Source organism: Podarcis liolepis (genome assembly GCF_965112155.1).
Source record: "Podarcis liolepis genome assembly, chromosome: 14".
NCBI lineage: Eukaryota > Metazoa > Chordata > Lepidosauria > Squamata > Lacertidae > Podarcis > Podarcis liolepis.
The window spans coordinates 43,591,786-43,607,844 of record NC_139569.1 but is presented as its reverse complement, the minus strand read 5'-3'; the positions used below and the strand labels follow the sequence as shown (position 1 = coordinate 43,607,844).

General features: G+C 43.6%; 1 protein-coding gene and 1 long non-coding RNA gene across 7 annotated transcripts in view; one reads left to right on the top strand and one right to left on the bottom strand.

Annotated features, from left to right (window-relative positions):
• LOC310693666 overlaps positions 1-16,059 on the bottom strand; it is a 321,657-nt gene that overhangs the window by 180,425 nt on the left and 125,173 nt on the right. The gene's annotated exons all lie outside the window — the stretch shown is intronic.
• MYO5A (myosin VA) overlaps positions 1-16,059 on the top strand; it is a 124,404-nt gene that overhangs the window by 85,117 nt on the left and 23,228 nt on the right. For all 5 annotated transcript variants that reach the window (XM_083475521.1, XM_083475520.1, XM_083475517.1 and 2 more), the window contains exons 23-29: positions 2,048-2,141; positions 3,181-3,329; positions 4,082-4,195; positions 9,243-9,386; positions 10,772-10,825; positions 11,104-11,331; positions 15,075-15,175. In XM_083475521.1, the coding sequence (XP_083331647.1) occupies positions 2,048-2,141; positions 3,181-3,329; positions 4,082-4,195; positions 9,243-9,386; positions 10,772-10,825; positions 11,104-11,331; positions 15,075-15,175 (884 nt within the window). The remainder of the gene's footprint in view (positions 1-2,047; positions 2,142-3,180; positions 3,330-4,081; positions 4,196-9,242; positions 9,387-10,771; positions 10,826-11,103; positions 11,332-15,074; positions 15,176-16,059) is intronic.

The following is a 16,059-nucleotide window of genomic DNA, read 5'->3' as shown; positions in this document are numbered from 1 at the left end:
AGAGAGAGAGAGAGGAGGTGCAGAGGACACAGAAGTCAGGGACAGAGAGGACAGGAGCAGAGACTCTGACATAGACAGAGCAGAAGTGAAGGGAGAGTCAGAGCCAGAATGGATGAAAGCCCAGGATGGGAGCTGAAGGCAGAATCTGAGAAGTCTCCTTCTGGACACATCATGGTGGAGAGCCAGAGACGGATCCGAAAGCTGCTGCAATGTAAGCTGGAGACTGGGTGGCCCTATTGCATTGGAGAAGGTGAGGGAAAACACAGCCTAAAACCCAAAAGGGAAAGCAGATGAGAAACAGAACTCTTAATCTGCGGTGATGAGCTGGGCATTTTGTTTCTGTAAAAAAGGAGAAAAATGGAACCAAACTCCATCTCTATGCTGCAAGGGGGCTTTGAGTGTTTAGGTAACTGCCAGTTATGTTTAAGATTAATCTTATAGAAATCATTGGTGATAGACACCCTCTTAGAAAAGGTAAGAAATGTGTGTTGTGTGGGCCAGGTGCCCTTTACTGAGGAGATCACTTTAGTTGCACCTAGATTGGATTATTGCAATATGCTGTAAATGGGGATACAGAGGAAGCGTCAAGAGAGCCAGTGTGGTGTAGTGGTTAAGAGCGGTAGTCTCGTAATCTGGGGAACCGGGTTCAATTCCCTGCTCCTCCACATGCAGCTGCTGGGTGACCTTGGGCTAGTCACACTTCTCTGACGTCTCTCAGCCTCACTCACCTCACAGAGTACTTGTTGTGGGGGAGGAAGGGAAAGGAGAATGTTAGCCGCTTTAAGACTCCTTAGGGTAGTGATAAAGCGGGATATCGAGTCCAAACTCTTCTTCTTCTTTTGTGGAACCTTCAGTTGGCATGGACTGTTAATGGGCCCTTGACATGGGACTGTTTTGCACATATTCTGCATTGCCTGTGCTGCTTGTCAGTTTGTTTCTGGACACAATTCAAATGGTTGGTGATTATTTGAATGGCTTAGGTCCAGCATACCCAAAGGACAGACACATCTTATACTGGTCTGCCTCCCTGCTGCCTAAGATCTGATGGAGAGGCCCTTTTCTGTGTCTCACTTCAGCTGGAAGCATGGTTGGCAGAGGCTAGTGAGAGGGCCTTCTCTGTGGTGGTGCCCTGGTTGTGGATTTCCCCCTCCCCCCTTCCAAGATTCAGGAAGTCTCCTCTTTGGCTGTTTTCTACCAACTAGACCTTTCCATTTCCCTTGCCAGCTAGATAAATGTATTACGCCTGACCCTGTTGTAATTTAACTGATGCTGTAACTTTATTGTGAGATTGTAATTTTAATTGACTTAAGCCTCCTCGATTGACATGGAGGCATAAAAAAGCTGGCTAGCATTTTCCCCACTTATAAATAAGATATTAATTTATCCTTTCAGTGTAAATGCTCCTTTACAGAGCACACGAAGAGAGGTCCAGGCTGAAAAAGCATTTCAGCCTATACTTAGGAAGAGAAGGGAAGTAGAGACTCTGGTAAGCAGAGAGAGAATATGCTCAGTTCAGTTTTGCATGGTTATTGATTTTTCTCGGGAGTGGAGGTTGGTTGATTAGGGCGAATGGCACCCTGCTCCACCAACTTCAGTCTGCCTTCAGTCAGGCCCCACCTGCCAGCCTTCTTCTTTACTCCCAATCCACTGCTTATGAACTTCCTCCTTAGTCTCAGTGTTGCCTTTGTGGAACTTGGTGAGGATAGGAACCAAACTCAGAATTATTTGATTTTGCCTGTCATTGGCTCAGGCTCCACCTATGTTTGGCCTCATCCTTCCACCCCATCAGTTCCAATGGGCACAGCCAACACTGTTTCAATCTTATGCAGAGCATGATTTCCAATCAGATTTGATGAAAATGCTGTATATAGACAAGGCTGTGATAGCAGTAGATGTATCATCCATGCAGATTGACTGATTAGCTTTGTCTAGAATTGCCCGGGGAAAATTGTTTAATTTGTTACTCAAACAGTGTACTTGTTAAGATGGATTTTTTTTCTGTTTCAGCTGTGAGCCTTTCCCAATACTATTTTTTTTCTTTTTTTAGTTGGTACTGGAATTAAAAGAGCAAAACACACTGCTTAAAACAGAAAAGGATGAACTGAACCGTCGGATCCAGGACCAGGCCAAAGAGATAACAGGTAACCTTGGTTCAGAAGTTTGGTTTGGTTGATGGTTTTTGCATGCATACACACACACACACACACACCCTTCTTCTCTCCTCTGCTTTTTTATCAATTAAGCAAAACTCTGTAACATCATGGGCCTCCACTTTGAATCACTGACCCCAAGGAACTCAGTTTCATCACTCCCGGGAGAAAGCAAAGAGTGAAATGGGCTGTGTAAGCATCAGATTATCACCATGCAGAAAGGCTGTCTCTCTCTTTTCCCCATCCATTATTTGAGAGTAGGCTATTGCACTGGTTCAGGGCTAGAGGCAATATCACATGGAGGATAAAATGTGCATAAGTGAGTCCTGAACCAGCATTACTGCCTCATTTGCATAGCATCGAATTGTGGGATTAGAATTCCTTTTTTTAAGAGAGCAGTTAAATGGTCTCTGAGCCTCAGATACTGAACTGTAGTGACACTGAAGAAGTTGCTTAAATCTTGACCATTCCACAGCTGGATGCACTAGCTGCTAATGTGGTTCAAGGACAGGAGCTTTGTAGCCAGACTGTTTCAAATCTGGGAGCTGGCTACAATTCCTTACTTAGGCTGCAATCCTACACCCACTTACCTGGGAGAAAATCCCAGTGTTCAGTAGGATTTCTGAATACTGGTTTGATCCAGTATCATCTAACCTCCTTGCAAACAAATTGGAATGAATTCTCTTTAAATGTCTAGCATTGTTTAATTTCCCTGCAAACAAATCAGGATGAATTCTCAATAACAGGTCTTCTGGAAGCAACCATAGTCTCTAAAACGCATTGTTTCTTGCTGTACAAATGTAATACAGTCGTTCCTTGGTTCTCGAACAGAATGTGTTCCGGGTGCAGGAGCGTCCTGCAGCCAATTGGAAGCTGCGGTGGATGTTCGGCTTCTGAAAATCGTTCGAAAACCAGAACACTCACTTCCGGGTTTCGATCGTTCGGGAGCCGATTTGTTCGGGAGTCAAGGCGTTTGAGATCCAAGGTACGACTGCATATGTAAATTTGGATTTCATACTTTGTTTTATAGAGGACATGGAGAAAAGGTTCACTGAGGAGACAAAGCAGCTAGACCTGGATTTGAACAATGAAAGGCAGAGATATCAGAATCTGCTTCAGGAGTTCAGCCGGTTAGAGGAGCGATATGATGACCTCAAGGACGAGATGAAGGTTATGGTGGTGAGTGGCTTAAAGGACCTGGAAAAGATTTCATTTGAAAAAGTTTCTAGGCTGAACAAGATCTTCCCTAGCAGACATGGGTCTGGAAACACAGATTGCGTCTGCACAGCTGAAAAGTAGGGGGACGGACGGACGCAATTTGGAGTAGAAAGGTAGGAGATGCAGAGGCATTCCTCAGTCCTTTACCAGCCCTAAACGACCTTTAAAGCCCTAAACGGCCTCGGTCCTGTATGCCTGAAGGAGCGTCTCCACCCCCATCATCCAGCCCGGACACTGAGGTCCAGAGCTGAGGGCCTTCTGGCGATTCCCTCCCTGTGAGAAATGAGGTTACAGGGAACCAGGCAGAGGGCCTTCTCAGTAGTGGTGCCTGCCTGTGGAATGCCCTCCCAGCAGATGTCAAGCCAATAAGCAACTATTTTACTATTAAAAGACAACTGTTCCCTGTTTAGGGAAACTGTTTTTAATATTGAGTTAGAAGCCGCCCAGAGTGGCTGGGGAAACCCAGCCAGATGGGCGGGGTATGAATAATAAATTATTATTATTATTATTATTATTATTATTATTATTATTATTATTATTATACCACCCTGCTACTTTCTTGGTCCCTCTCTTTCATTTGTCTTCGCATGACTGAGGCAAATCAGTCCCTGACTTCTACAAAGCACTCATGCATGAGATCTCTAGGATTTGGAAGTGCAAAAGACGAACACTAGAGCTATCATATTTTCCTGCCCACTTTTCTTCCCCCCCAGAGCATCTCCAAGCCTGGACACAAGAGAACAGATTCCACGCATAGTAGCAATGAATCAGAATACACCTATAGCTCTGAGATGACTGAGGCAGAAGAATTTCCAATGAGAACAGAGGTAAGATCAAAGAATACAAAAGAATCAGAGTCTGTTTATACCTTTGAGACCACCATGGATTTTCCCCCCTTCAAATTGTAAACCGCTACTGCAATATCAGTTTTTTACTATGCTGTTCTTATAGGAAGGGTATGCTATTTCTGTGGACCCGAGTGAATTTCTTTGAAATTGCATATCTTGTTCCATGATAAACTGTGTGCACATGTACTATGTTTGACACACAACTGATAGCCAGGGTTTAACGATTACATCCTTGCAATCTAATTGTAACATGCATATATATATAGCAGGGGTAGTCCTGTAGATGCTGTGGAACTACAACTCCCATCAGCCATAGCAAGTATGACCAGTGGTCAGGGGTGATGGAAGTTGTAGTCCAACAGCACCGGAAGGGTGCCATCTTGGCAACCCCTAATATACAGTTACCCATATCTGCTTGGCATGAGTAGCCTTTTGCTAGTCAGAATTAGAAGATGGGGTAGGAAGCAAAACTTGCAGCTGCAGGTAGTCAGCAGCTTTCAACCACATGCAAGTCCAACAATGTCATACTTAATAACTTCAAATACAGTGGTGCCTCGCAAGACGAAAAGAATCCGTTCTGTGATTCTCTTCGTCTAGCGGTTTTTTTTGTCCATTGAAGGATTAGCGGATTAGCGCTATTAGCGGCTTTTAGAGGCTTTTAGAGGCTTTTAGCGGCTTATCTGCTGATCAGATCAGCTGATAAGCGGCTTAGCGCTATTAGCGGCTTTTAGCGGCTTATCTGCTGATCGGATCAGCTGATAAGCGGCTTAGCGCTATTAGCGGCTTTTAGCTGCTTTTAGCTGCTTTTAGCGGCTTATCTGCTTATTGGATCAGCTGATAAGCGGCTTAGCGGCTTAGAAAAAGGGGGGAGGGGGAAAAAAACCAGCAGGAACTCGCAAGACATTGTCGTCTTGCGAAGCAAGCCCATAGGAAATTCGTCTAGCGAAGCACCTCCAAAACGGAAAACTCTTTCGTCTAGCGAGTTTTCCGTCTTGCGAGGCATTCGTCTTGCGGGGCATCACTGTAGTTTCGGAACTCCAGGGTTCCTAGGAACATTTTATGAAAATTACTTCTGTAAGGAAATGCTACTTCAGGATTATTTTATACTGGTATCAGGAAACTTGTGTTAGGATTTCTGAAAATTCTGGTGGGTCTGGACTCCACCTGGTACCCCAAATTTACCACTCTGAGAATTCAAGAAATAAATAAGCCAACAAAGCAGGCGACAGAGCATTGCAACTTGAACCAATTAGTGGTTTAAAGCTTTGCAAAACATTGAACTAGCATGTTGTTTGGGCATTATGTTCAGATAGGTGTCTTGACATCACAATATGGGTGAGCCCTTGAAATTTACTGGGATCAAATATTGTAACTTGTAAGGTAGTTTTCCAGTTTAGATGAATTGTCATCTTGGTGATAGGGAGGGACGCCCCGCTCTTGTCTGCCATCCCGGGCCACTCTTGCGAAGCCAAGCTGTTCTCACTCCTGGCCGACCAGAACGGCTCGACAACAGAGAAGGTTGCCAAATTTGTCGAGAGAGCAGTGAGACTGAGAGCTGCTACCTGAGTGACATTAGCGTCGTCACCCAGATTCCTCTCCTAGGATTTTACTATTATTATCGTTATGTTTTGCTGCTATTATTTTGTCGTCCCCTAAAATGTATTTTATATAATTGACTTTTTAGTTTTATTCTTTGTGTGTCGTATTGATGTTTTATTGCTATGGCCGATGGCTGACGCAAATAAAGATTCTTATCTTATGATAGGGAGGGAGGGAGAGAACTATTTTTGAAGGGCACATTTTTAATGGCAGCTTGCTCTGCATTTTAAGTACTAGAAGGTTTGGGATATTTCCAGAATGATTACTCAGCTATGTTACTGCCTTAGGAAATGAGTATCAGTTATGAATAATTCAAATGTTGCTGCAGCTGCTTGATAATGGTTATATAGCACTAAATGAAAAATATTGGATGCTTATGGATGCATTATATGTTTTATGGTGGTGGAATTCATAAGCTGTTTTGTCTTCTTTATTATTTGCTGCATATGGGTTTTAAAACGAGAAAAGGGAACCAAATACTTGCTTCATAGAAGTGCAAACTTGCTGCGTTGGTTCTTGAAGGAGATGCTCCTCCAGCCATTTCTTGGGATAAGATTTCGCTTTCTGCTTGGCATAAGCCCCTATTGTCCCCTCTCTTCCTGAAGAAGCGCTACCTGGCTAGATAACCACCTGACAAGACACACAGGAAGATTTCCTTTCCTTTCCCTCTAATCATGGCGCTTGAGAACACAATCACTTGAAAGTGGGCAAAGTTTTTAAGGCAATTAATTGGTCCAGAATGCGTCTTGCCTACTTTGTCAGCTTAGGTACTAGGTATGGTCCAGACAACATGCACTTTCACAACCCAGCAGAACTCCCTTCCATCCAATAGGCAGCTTTGTGCTTGGTGTTATTGGTTCAACCTGTTCTCATACACCTGGGGGAAACTGATACAAAGGCGCTGTGAAGAACCTGTTGTGTCTTTGAAATGCAAGCTGCCTTCCCTACTTCCATGCTGTTCTTCTGTTTGGGTTAGCGGTGGTGACTCTGAGAGCACCCACTAGGAAAGAGGGCAGCTGAGTTTTTCACTCCTCTCTTATGAGTGTGCTGTGCACAGCTTCAGAGGAACAACAAATAACTTCTCAGCCACCCCCATTTCTCAGCCTGTTGCACTATATAGCTAGGGCTCTAGTCAGTACATAGAAAGATGCCTGGTACTGCTGACTTCCTCAACCCGGTGCTCTTCTGATATTTGGGACTACAACTCATGTAATCCTTGGCCATTAGCCATGCAAACTGTGGCTGATGAGACTTGTAGTCCAAATCAATTGGAGGACTGCAGGCTGAGGAAAAGTGACTGTGGCAGTGATGCTCTAGCCTCCCAGGAACAGGCTTTTCCAAATACCTGCTACTTGATCTCTTTGCACAAAAATGTCAGGAATTGAACCTGGCACTTTTGCCATGGACAGCATGTGCTCTACCATTGACAGCTGTGTGGAAGTATTTTGCTAGATAATAAGCTATAGCTGGAGGGACGCGGGTGGCGCTGTGGGTTAAACCACAGAGCCTAGGGCTTGCTGATCAGAAGGTCGGCGGTTCGAATCCCCGCGACGGGGTGAGCTCCCGTTCCTTGGTCCCTGCTCCTGCCAACCTAGCAGTTCGAAAGCACATCAAAGTGCAAGTAGATAAATAGGTACCGCTCCGGCGGGAAGGTAAACGGCGTGTGCTGCTCTGGTTTGCCAGAAGCAGCTTAGTCATGCTGACCACATAACCCAGAAGCTGTATGCTGGCTCCCTTGGCCAATAAAGCAGGATGAGCGCCGCAACCCCAGAGTCGTCCGCGACTGGACCTAATGGTCAGGGGTCCCTTAAGCTATAGCTGATGCCTAAAGACCAAGAGGGATGCTGATTTGTTCTGTTTTTCTTGTTTATTTTCTTTCCTCCTGAACTTTGTAGCTTCCCAAGGGGTGAACCCTTCTGTGCTCCCCAACCATTGTTCTTTGGATGCTAGCTGGAAAAAGGCTAGATGAGGAACAGGGCACTAGGAGGAGGAATAGGGCATATTTATACCCCACTTTTTAAATTTGCACAGGGGTGGCCAAAGGGAGGGAGTTGCACAGTTCCTCTAGGGAAAGTGAACCTTAAGCTTTTCTCCATTTTCTTCAAACTTGAGAAGACATACTGTGGTGTAGTGGTTAAGAGCGGTAGTCACGTAATCTGGGAAACCGGGTTCGAGTCTCCGCTCCTCCACATGCAGCTGCTGGGTGACCTTGGGCCAGTCACACTTCTGTGAAGTCTCTCAGCCCCACTCACCTCACAGAGTGTTTGTTGTGTGGGAGGAAGGGAAAGGCGAATGTTAGCCGCTTTGAGACTCCTGAAGGGGAGTGAAAGGCGGGATATCAAATCCAAACTCTTCTTTGTCTTCTTCTTGTATCATACTGAAAAAAATACATTGAGGACTGTTTAAAATTGTGTGGAGACCAGTCCTCTGGGCCATAGTTTCCCCTTCAACATAAAGTATATTTCATATCCTAAGTGGTCTGCCGTGTGTTGAGTAGTGTGCGATGGGCTGTTGTGTCTTCTAATTAACTGATATCACTAGGGTATGAAAGCAATTGGTTATATGACCACTCCTTTGTGTTTTTGATAGGCCGCACACAAATGCAGAGATGAGCACATGCTGTCTTTGAATATCCAACCAAGTCATGCATTTCTGGGTATACGGAAATAATTCCAATTGCTTTCACATTTCACCGTGCTAGGTTATCTAATAGTAGATCCAAGTTTTTAAGCAATGGTGTTTATCTCACTGCTGTTTGGTTACAGAAACTTACTGTGCTTATTATTTTCTTTGAAACTAACTGCAAACCTACTCTTTTTTCCCTCCTCCCCTCCCCTTTCAAACAAATAAGAAGGAAAGGTATGATTGGTCATAGACCTTAAACCTTCTAGTTAGTTACTAGTTTTCTGCCTTTAAGGCTTTAGGATAGATGCTTTTTTATATTAGATTTATTTATCAAAATGACTTTTTAAAGTTGTGATTTCAAAAATAACATTGGGAAAATTCTGGGTGCCAGTAAATAGCTCTCCTAATCAAGTAACCTTTATATACCTCTAGTCATTGCTTCCCTCCCATCCCTGCTTCTAAGAGACAGTCTGCATGTTTAACATGCTCAATTGGAGCCAGCTTGGAAAAGCATCCCCATGGCATTGCCTTCATGTGGTGTGGTTCTTCCATTTTGCATGGACCATTTCCCTACCAATTCCTTGTCCATGGCAACAGCTGATGCTGTTGGAGAAACTCTTCATGCCAGGTGAAAGAACCATGCCCCACACTTTATGCTTTTGTTACGAAGGAACCATCAGCTTTCCAGCTTTCTCCTCAGGATGATAGCTAATGTGCAGACTGTTCCCCCCCCCCCCAAAAAAAATCTCCCTTTTTGTAACTTGGAAATATTCTGACCTTCCCACAATTTCCCTTGAATCAGGAGCCAAGTGAGAAGAAAGCACCTCTGGACATGTCTCTATTCCTTAAATTACAAAAACGGGTTACAGAGCTGGAGCAGGAAAAGCAATCCTTGCAGGATGAGCTGGACAAGAAAGAGGAACAAGCTCTCCGAACCAAGGTCAAGGTAAAGACCAAAATGGTTTGGCTTTGTTTATAATATTTGTTGTTGTTGTTGTTTAGTCGTTTAGTCGTGTCCGACTCTTCGTGACCCCATGGACCAGAGCACGCCAGGCACTCCTGTCTTCCACTGCCTCCTGCAGTTTGGTCAAACTCATGCTGGTAGCTTCGAGAACACTGTCCAACCATCTCGCCCTCTGTCGTCCCCTTCTTCTTGTGCCCTCAATCTTTCCCAACATCAGGGTCTTTTCCAGGGAGTCTTCTCTTCTCATGAGGTGGCCAAAGCTATCCCTAAATACTGGTGAAATTTGGGGTCTTATTCCAGCAATGGTGTCCTGGTAAAAAGGCTGAAGAGCTATGCTTGTCAGAATGCAAGAGGGACATACCTGAGGCAAGATGCAGGCTGTAACGCCTGAGTGCTTCTCTGGCTTTCCCATGTGGTGTCTTTGAGAGCCAGTGTGGTGTAGTGGTTAGGAGCGGTACACTCGTAGTCTGGTGAACCAGGTTCGCGTCTCCACTCCTCCACATGCAGCTGCTGGGTGACCTTGGGCCAGTCATACTTCTCTGAAGTCTCTCAGCCCCACTCACCTCACAGAGAGTTTGTTGTGGGGAAGGAAGGGAAAAGGAGATTGTTAGCCGCTCTGAGACTCCTTAGAGTAGTGATAAAGTGGGATATCAAATCCAAACTCTTCTTCTTCTTTATTGTGTCAAAAGGCAGCAGTTGTGTGCTCCTTAATTCTGCATTGTGTTGATTGATTAATTGGTGTTGGAGGCTCAGAGGGTATCCTTGTTTTTAAGGACATTTTGCTTCCATGAGTAACTCCTGTGAACCTTAAAAATTGATTTGTTCCTGAATCTTCCTCTTACTTTAATTTTACATTACATTAATCAGCTAAACTGTCTATTTGGGGGGCATTTTTAAGCATGGGAGGTTACTTTAGGCCATTCCCTGTACTCTTAGCATCTGTCTTCTGGTTGAGGTTGGTTTCTGTACTTGCCTGACTACATGAAGTGGCAGCCTCAGTGTAGTGTTTGGGGATATGCAAATTGGACTGTGCCATTGTAGAGCGCTATTGAACTTAGCAGGACTTGGTTCTGACCATATAATGATAGGATTGCACTGTTAGAGAGGGTTTTTTCAAAGCTGGAGGACTTCCACTACAGACCAGATCCTGATTCCTATTATGTGTGGTTTTAATTGCCTCAGTGTGAATGTTTATGAACTATAAAAGCAATATAAGTATCAGATACACCAATAACATTGTGTCACACATGCTCCCCCAAAAGTTTGTAAAATTAATCATGCTGTTCTTCCTGCTAATTTTCTGTTTTGCAGATGTAGCTAGTTCTGGCTAAAGGATAAAACTTTATCTCTGTCTTTTGTTTCCCCAGGAGGAAGAAAGGCCTCAGATGAGAGGTGCAGAATTAGAGTACGAATCACTTAAGGTAATTCTGGATTTTTTAAAGTGACCCAATCCTATACATTACCCTAAAACAGCCATAATTAAAAGAGCATATTACAATAGTATTTACAGAGGATTTTGTGTGTTCACAAAGTTTCACAAACGCCATATAGTACAGTAATCATTACCAGAACACCGTAAGAGAGGCTAGCTCACGATCAGTGAAGACTTTCCCCCCCAACCCCACTCCAAACCTTTCTAATTTGCATTGCTGGTGAATGAGAGAGCAACTGTGTTTGTGTTCCTCCCCCTTTGCTTCAGCGCCAAGAGCTTGAATCCGAGAATAAGAAACTCAAGAATGAGTTGAACGAGTTGAGGAAGGCCCTGATGGAAAAGAGCGCTCCTAACGTCACAGCCCCCGGTTCCCCAGCGTATAGGGTCCTCTTGGATCAGATGACCTCTGTCAGCGAGGAGCTGGAAGTGCGTAAGGAGGAAGTCCTCATTCTGAGGTCTCAACTCATGAGTCAGAAGGAGGCAATTCAGCCTAAGGTAAGTAGTGGAAAGAAAAATTGGACAACATGAATTTTGATGAGAGAGCAGTTTGCTTAAGCAATGCAGCTTTTTCTCTCCCCAGCAGAATCCATTATTGACTTGAGTGTGCATCTGGATGCTGCCATGGAGAGGGGGAAATCTGACCCCACCATCTCCTGCAACACCACTGGCTGCATGTGAGGTGTACCAGCTTTGAAAGGAAATCACACCACAATCTCCTGCACTGTTGGAATACTCTCAGTGCTGTTGAAATAACATGATGCAAATAACATTGAATAACGGGGGTGGGGAAGCTGTAGCGCCCACCAGATGTTGTTCTCCTGCAACTCCCTACTGCAACTTAGCCAGCATGACCAATGGTCAGGGATGATGTGGGCTGCAATGCAGCAACACAGGGAAGGCCTCGGCTCCCTTTCCCTGGTTTTGTAACGATAGATGCAGTTAAAATATGATTGTCACCAATAATGGCAGCATAACTAGCCAGCAGTATAGGCAAGAAGCTTGATTTGTTTGGAAAGTTGAACATATCCTAGAGAAGTGTCTGGGAGCCTCCATTAATACCATCTAGCAGATACCACTTGCACAGCAGGAATTGGATATACAGCACATAGTTGAGGAGAAGATGTGTACCTCCCATTTATGATGTACAGTGGAACCTCGGGTTGCGAACATGATCCATGCGGGAGGCACGTTCACAACCCGCAGCATCGCGTCTGCACACACGCGGGTTGCGATTCGGCGCTTCTGCACATGCGCAAAGTGCGATTTAGCAGTTCTGCACATGTGCGAGCGCTGAAACCCGGAAGTAACCCATTCCAGTACTTCTGGGTTCGGCGCAGTGCGCAACCCAAAAACACGTAACCTGCAGCATCTGTAACCCGAGGTACCACTGTAATGTGTTGTGATGGTGCTGTGTGTGAATGATTGTATGTCTGTAGGTTTGATTTGCATAATCTCTTTTTTTGAGGAGGAAGAGTTGTTTAAATCAGGTTCATGCAGGTGTGGATGTATGTGTAGTTACCCCCTCACACACTACTGATTCTCTCTCTCTCTCTCTCTCTCTCTCTCTCTCTCTCTCTCTGTGTGTGTGTGTGTGTGTGTGTGTGTGAGAGAGAGAGAGAGAGAGAGAGAGAGAGACATCCTCCCCAGGAGGAGGGAGATCCAATTTGCAAATCTATTCATTGTAATTTGGACCTGCCAGTGGAACTCTCTATGAACAGAGCAGTCTGTTTCAAAGTGATACTGGAACCAACTGGCAAGTCTTCTGGTGGTATACGCACGAGTTCATACAGGAGACTTGAAAATAAAAAGGGAAACTGGTGATTTTAATGAGAACAAATCTGAGTAACTAGGTTTGTTTGTTCCTTTCCCTGCTTGCAAATGGTTTACCAGGATGACAAGGTAACCTGATTTTCTTCTTGTTTGTTTGTTAAAAACATTTATGTACCATGCTTCATTTAAAAAATAATGATTCAGGGCAGGGTACCAGAAAATATCAGAACAAAGGTATCGCTGGTACCTTTCCCGGGAAAATCAGAGGCTCACTATGTCAGGTTCCTATTGGAAGACCAGACAAATGCTAGAACATTAGCAGTGGCGAAGCTTTTATTGGTGGTTGCAAGAACCAATGATCCCTATCTTTAAGTCTGAACAAAATGCTTGTTTAACCTGGAGGTAGGCTGTCTGAATTGTCCATTGGTTTGTAACGATTTGTTGTGTCTCTGGACCGTAATAAAGATTGATTGATTGACATTAAAATCCAAAATTACAATACATTAAAAAAGCAACAACCATCCAAGAAATGGTCAGTTTATTTTAAATGCTAGAATATTCACTGAACACAGCATGTAACTGGTTGATGTGCTTAAGCAATCACAGAGTTGACCTGTGTGTAAATGACACATATTGTTTTAATGTGCATTCTTCATATTATAAAAGTGAATTTTTTGACTTCTTATATGACCAAGGATCTCTGAGAAATGGATCTCCATAAGAAGGTGCAGGCTTCTTCATGGGTCTCACAATCAGCCTGGTTTCTTGCATTTTGGCTGGGCAACAGCAGTGTTGCTTTTATTGAGTCCTTAAATTTTTTTATTCGTACACCTCCTTCCAGGAGCTCAAGGTAGCCTGTCTGCCCTATACCCATTTTATACCTGCAATAAACTTATGAGGTAGGTTAGGCCAGGAGAAACAGAATGAGTGTCCCAGGATCATTTGATGACCTTCAAAACTGCATGAGAATTTGAAGTTGGCACCCGCCAGTACTACTCCAATACGCACTATATAAACTGCCCAAGGAATTTCTATGGTGTGAGAAAAATAAATAATAATCACTAAACCGGAATTTCAGAAATAGACTGGAAAGAGAAGCTGCTGAATTACAACTCATTACCAAACTTAAAACCATGGAGAGACCTGGTTTGAACAAAGACATTGGATTCTTATCTCATTATACATGACTAAGCCATTTCTCACCTTCTCACCCCTTGCCTTTTCCTGTAAGACCTATTGCAGTCGTTAAGAGTCGTCAACAGGCTCATCTCAGCTATCTGCCAATCTCCCATTCCCACCACCCTTCTGAGTAATACCCCTCCCCACCTTCTCACTATATAGAAGGATCTGGCAACTTCTGTTTCAGTGTATCTGAAGAAGTGTGCATGCACACGAAAGCTCATACCAAGAACTAACTTAGTTGGTCTTTAAGGTGCTACTGGAAGGAATTTTTTTATAATCACTAAACCGTTAGAGCATAAGAAAAGTCTTGCTGCATCAGGCAAAAGGCCCATATTATTCAGCATTCTGTTCCCACAGTGGTCAACCTGATGTCTCTAGGAAGCCTAAAAGCAGGACAGAAGCGCCAATGGCATTCTCTTTGCAACTGCGATTCAGAGGCATGACACCTCCATTACTGGAAGTGGTACACAGCTATCATATTTAGCAGCCATTGATAGCCACATGACCTTGCCTAATTGCCTTCTGAATATGTCCAATTTAGCAGCCATCGCTACATCCTGTGGCAGCAAATTCCACCAGTTTTAACTATGCATGGCATGAAGAACACCAGTATGTGTACAGGCCACACACAGTCTTCCCACAAAAAACTCTTTAAATAGAAAGACTACCAAGGAAAGAAAGAGAACCTACTCAGTTGACGCTGACACAAAACCCCACATCCGCACTATACAAAAGAATAGAAGCCTCACCACACCACCCCTTCTTCCCCAACCTTGTGTTGTTGTTTAGTCGTGTCCGACTCTTTGTGACCCCCTGGACCAGAGCACGCCAGGCACTCCTGTCTTCCACTGCCTCCTGCAGTTTGGCCAAACTCATGCTGGTAGCTTCGAGAACACTGCCCAACCATCTCGTCCTCTGTCATCCCCTTCTCCTTGTGCCCTCCATCTTTCCCAACATCAGGGTCTTTTCCAGGGAGTCTTCTCTTGTCATGAGGTGGCCAAAGTATTGGAGCCTCCACTTCAGGATCTGTCCTTCCAGTGAGCACTCAGGGCTGATTTCCTTAAGAATGGATAGGTTTGATCTTCTTGCAGTCCATAAGTCCCCAACCTTATACTGTACTTATACTGTCTCGCAACTAATGTAACTGATCTGTAAGAAAGACTGTGCAACCTGAAAAAAGAGACAAGGCATGTACTTTTGTAAACCAAGAAAATCTTAATTATTTTTTTTTAAAGACTCTTCAGGTAATCTATTTTGTGCAACTGCTTTCTGTTAATTCTTTCCAGAACACCATGACAGACTCCACAATCCTTTTAGAGGATGTACAGAAGATGAAGGACAAAGGAGAGATAGCCCAGGCGTATATTGGTCTGAAAGAGACAAACAGGTATGTGTACATTTACATTGTGCATCTATTTTGTACAGTTTGCTTCTTCCCTTGGCTGTAAACAAAACAGAATATCAATAATAATAATAATTAACTGCTCGGTGCTACTTGTGCAGTGGTTCTAATTTGCATTAGCAGAGTAGAAGTTGTTTTTTCTGGTTTAAGGAATTTGGAACAATGCTATCTTATCTGAATATATCCTGCTAACTTAATTTTCTCAGGCAAGTTGTCACATATACTTCCATTAACTTAGGCTGCAGTTCTATACACGGGTGCAAGGTCTGTAGAACTCACTGGGGTGCTATTGTGTGAGCCTCTTGAATTATGTGGATAATCAGAGGAGCATTCAACCACAAGTTCCATATATACTAATGTTAGCCAGAATTGTGATTGTGAAAGTTCAAAAGGTTACTAATAAGCCTAACAAGGAAGAGTTTAGTTAGGAATCTATGGAAGCAGTTGACTTTGAAGCTGACAGTAAAGTTATGAACATATGGGGAGTATAAAGAAAGATTAAATAATTGCAGGCCAGTTGTGAAATATATAAGAAAAGAGCTAGGAATGGCTGGGAAATATTTGTTATCTATATATTTATATTTAGGCATATTTTTGTCATACGTTTACTTTTATGTGATTTCAATATTTGGAATTTATTAGGAGCTTGAAGATGAAATGATTAAAGAAAGAATAATAAAACATTTAAAAAATGAACCCACTGGGACTGACTTCTGTGTACTCATGTATAGAATTGCACTGTTAAGACTACAATCTTATGCACATTTAATGTAGGCATAAGCCCCACGGAACTTAGTGGGGCTTGCTTCCGAGCAAACATGCATAGGGTTGCACCGCTGAAAAGTTTAGAATTGCAGTTGTGGAGATGA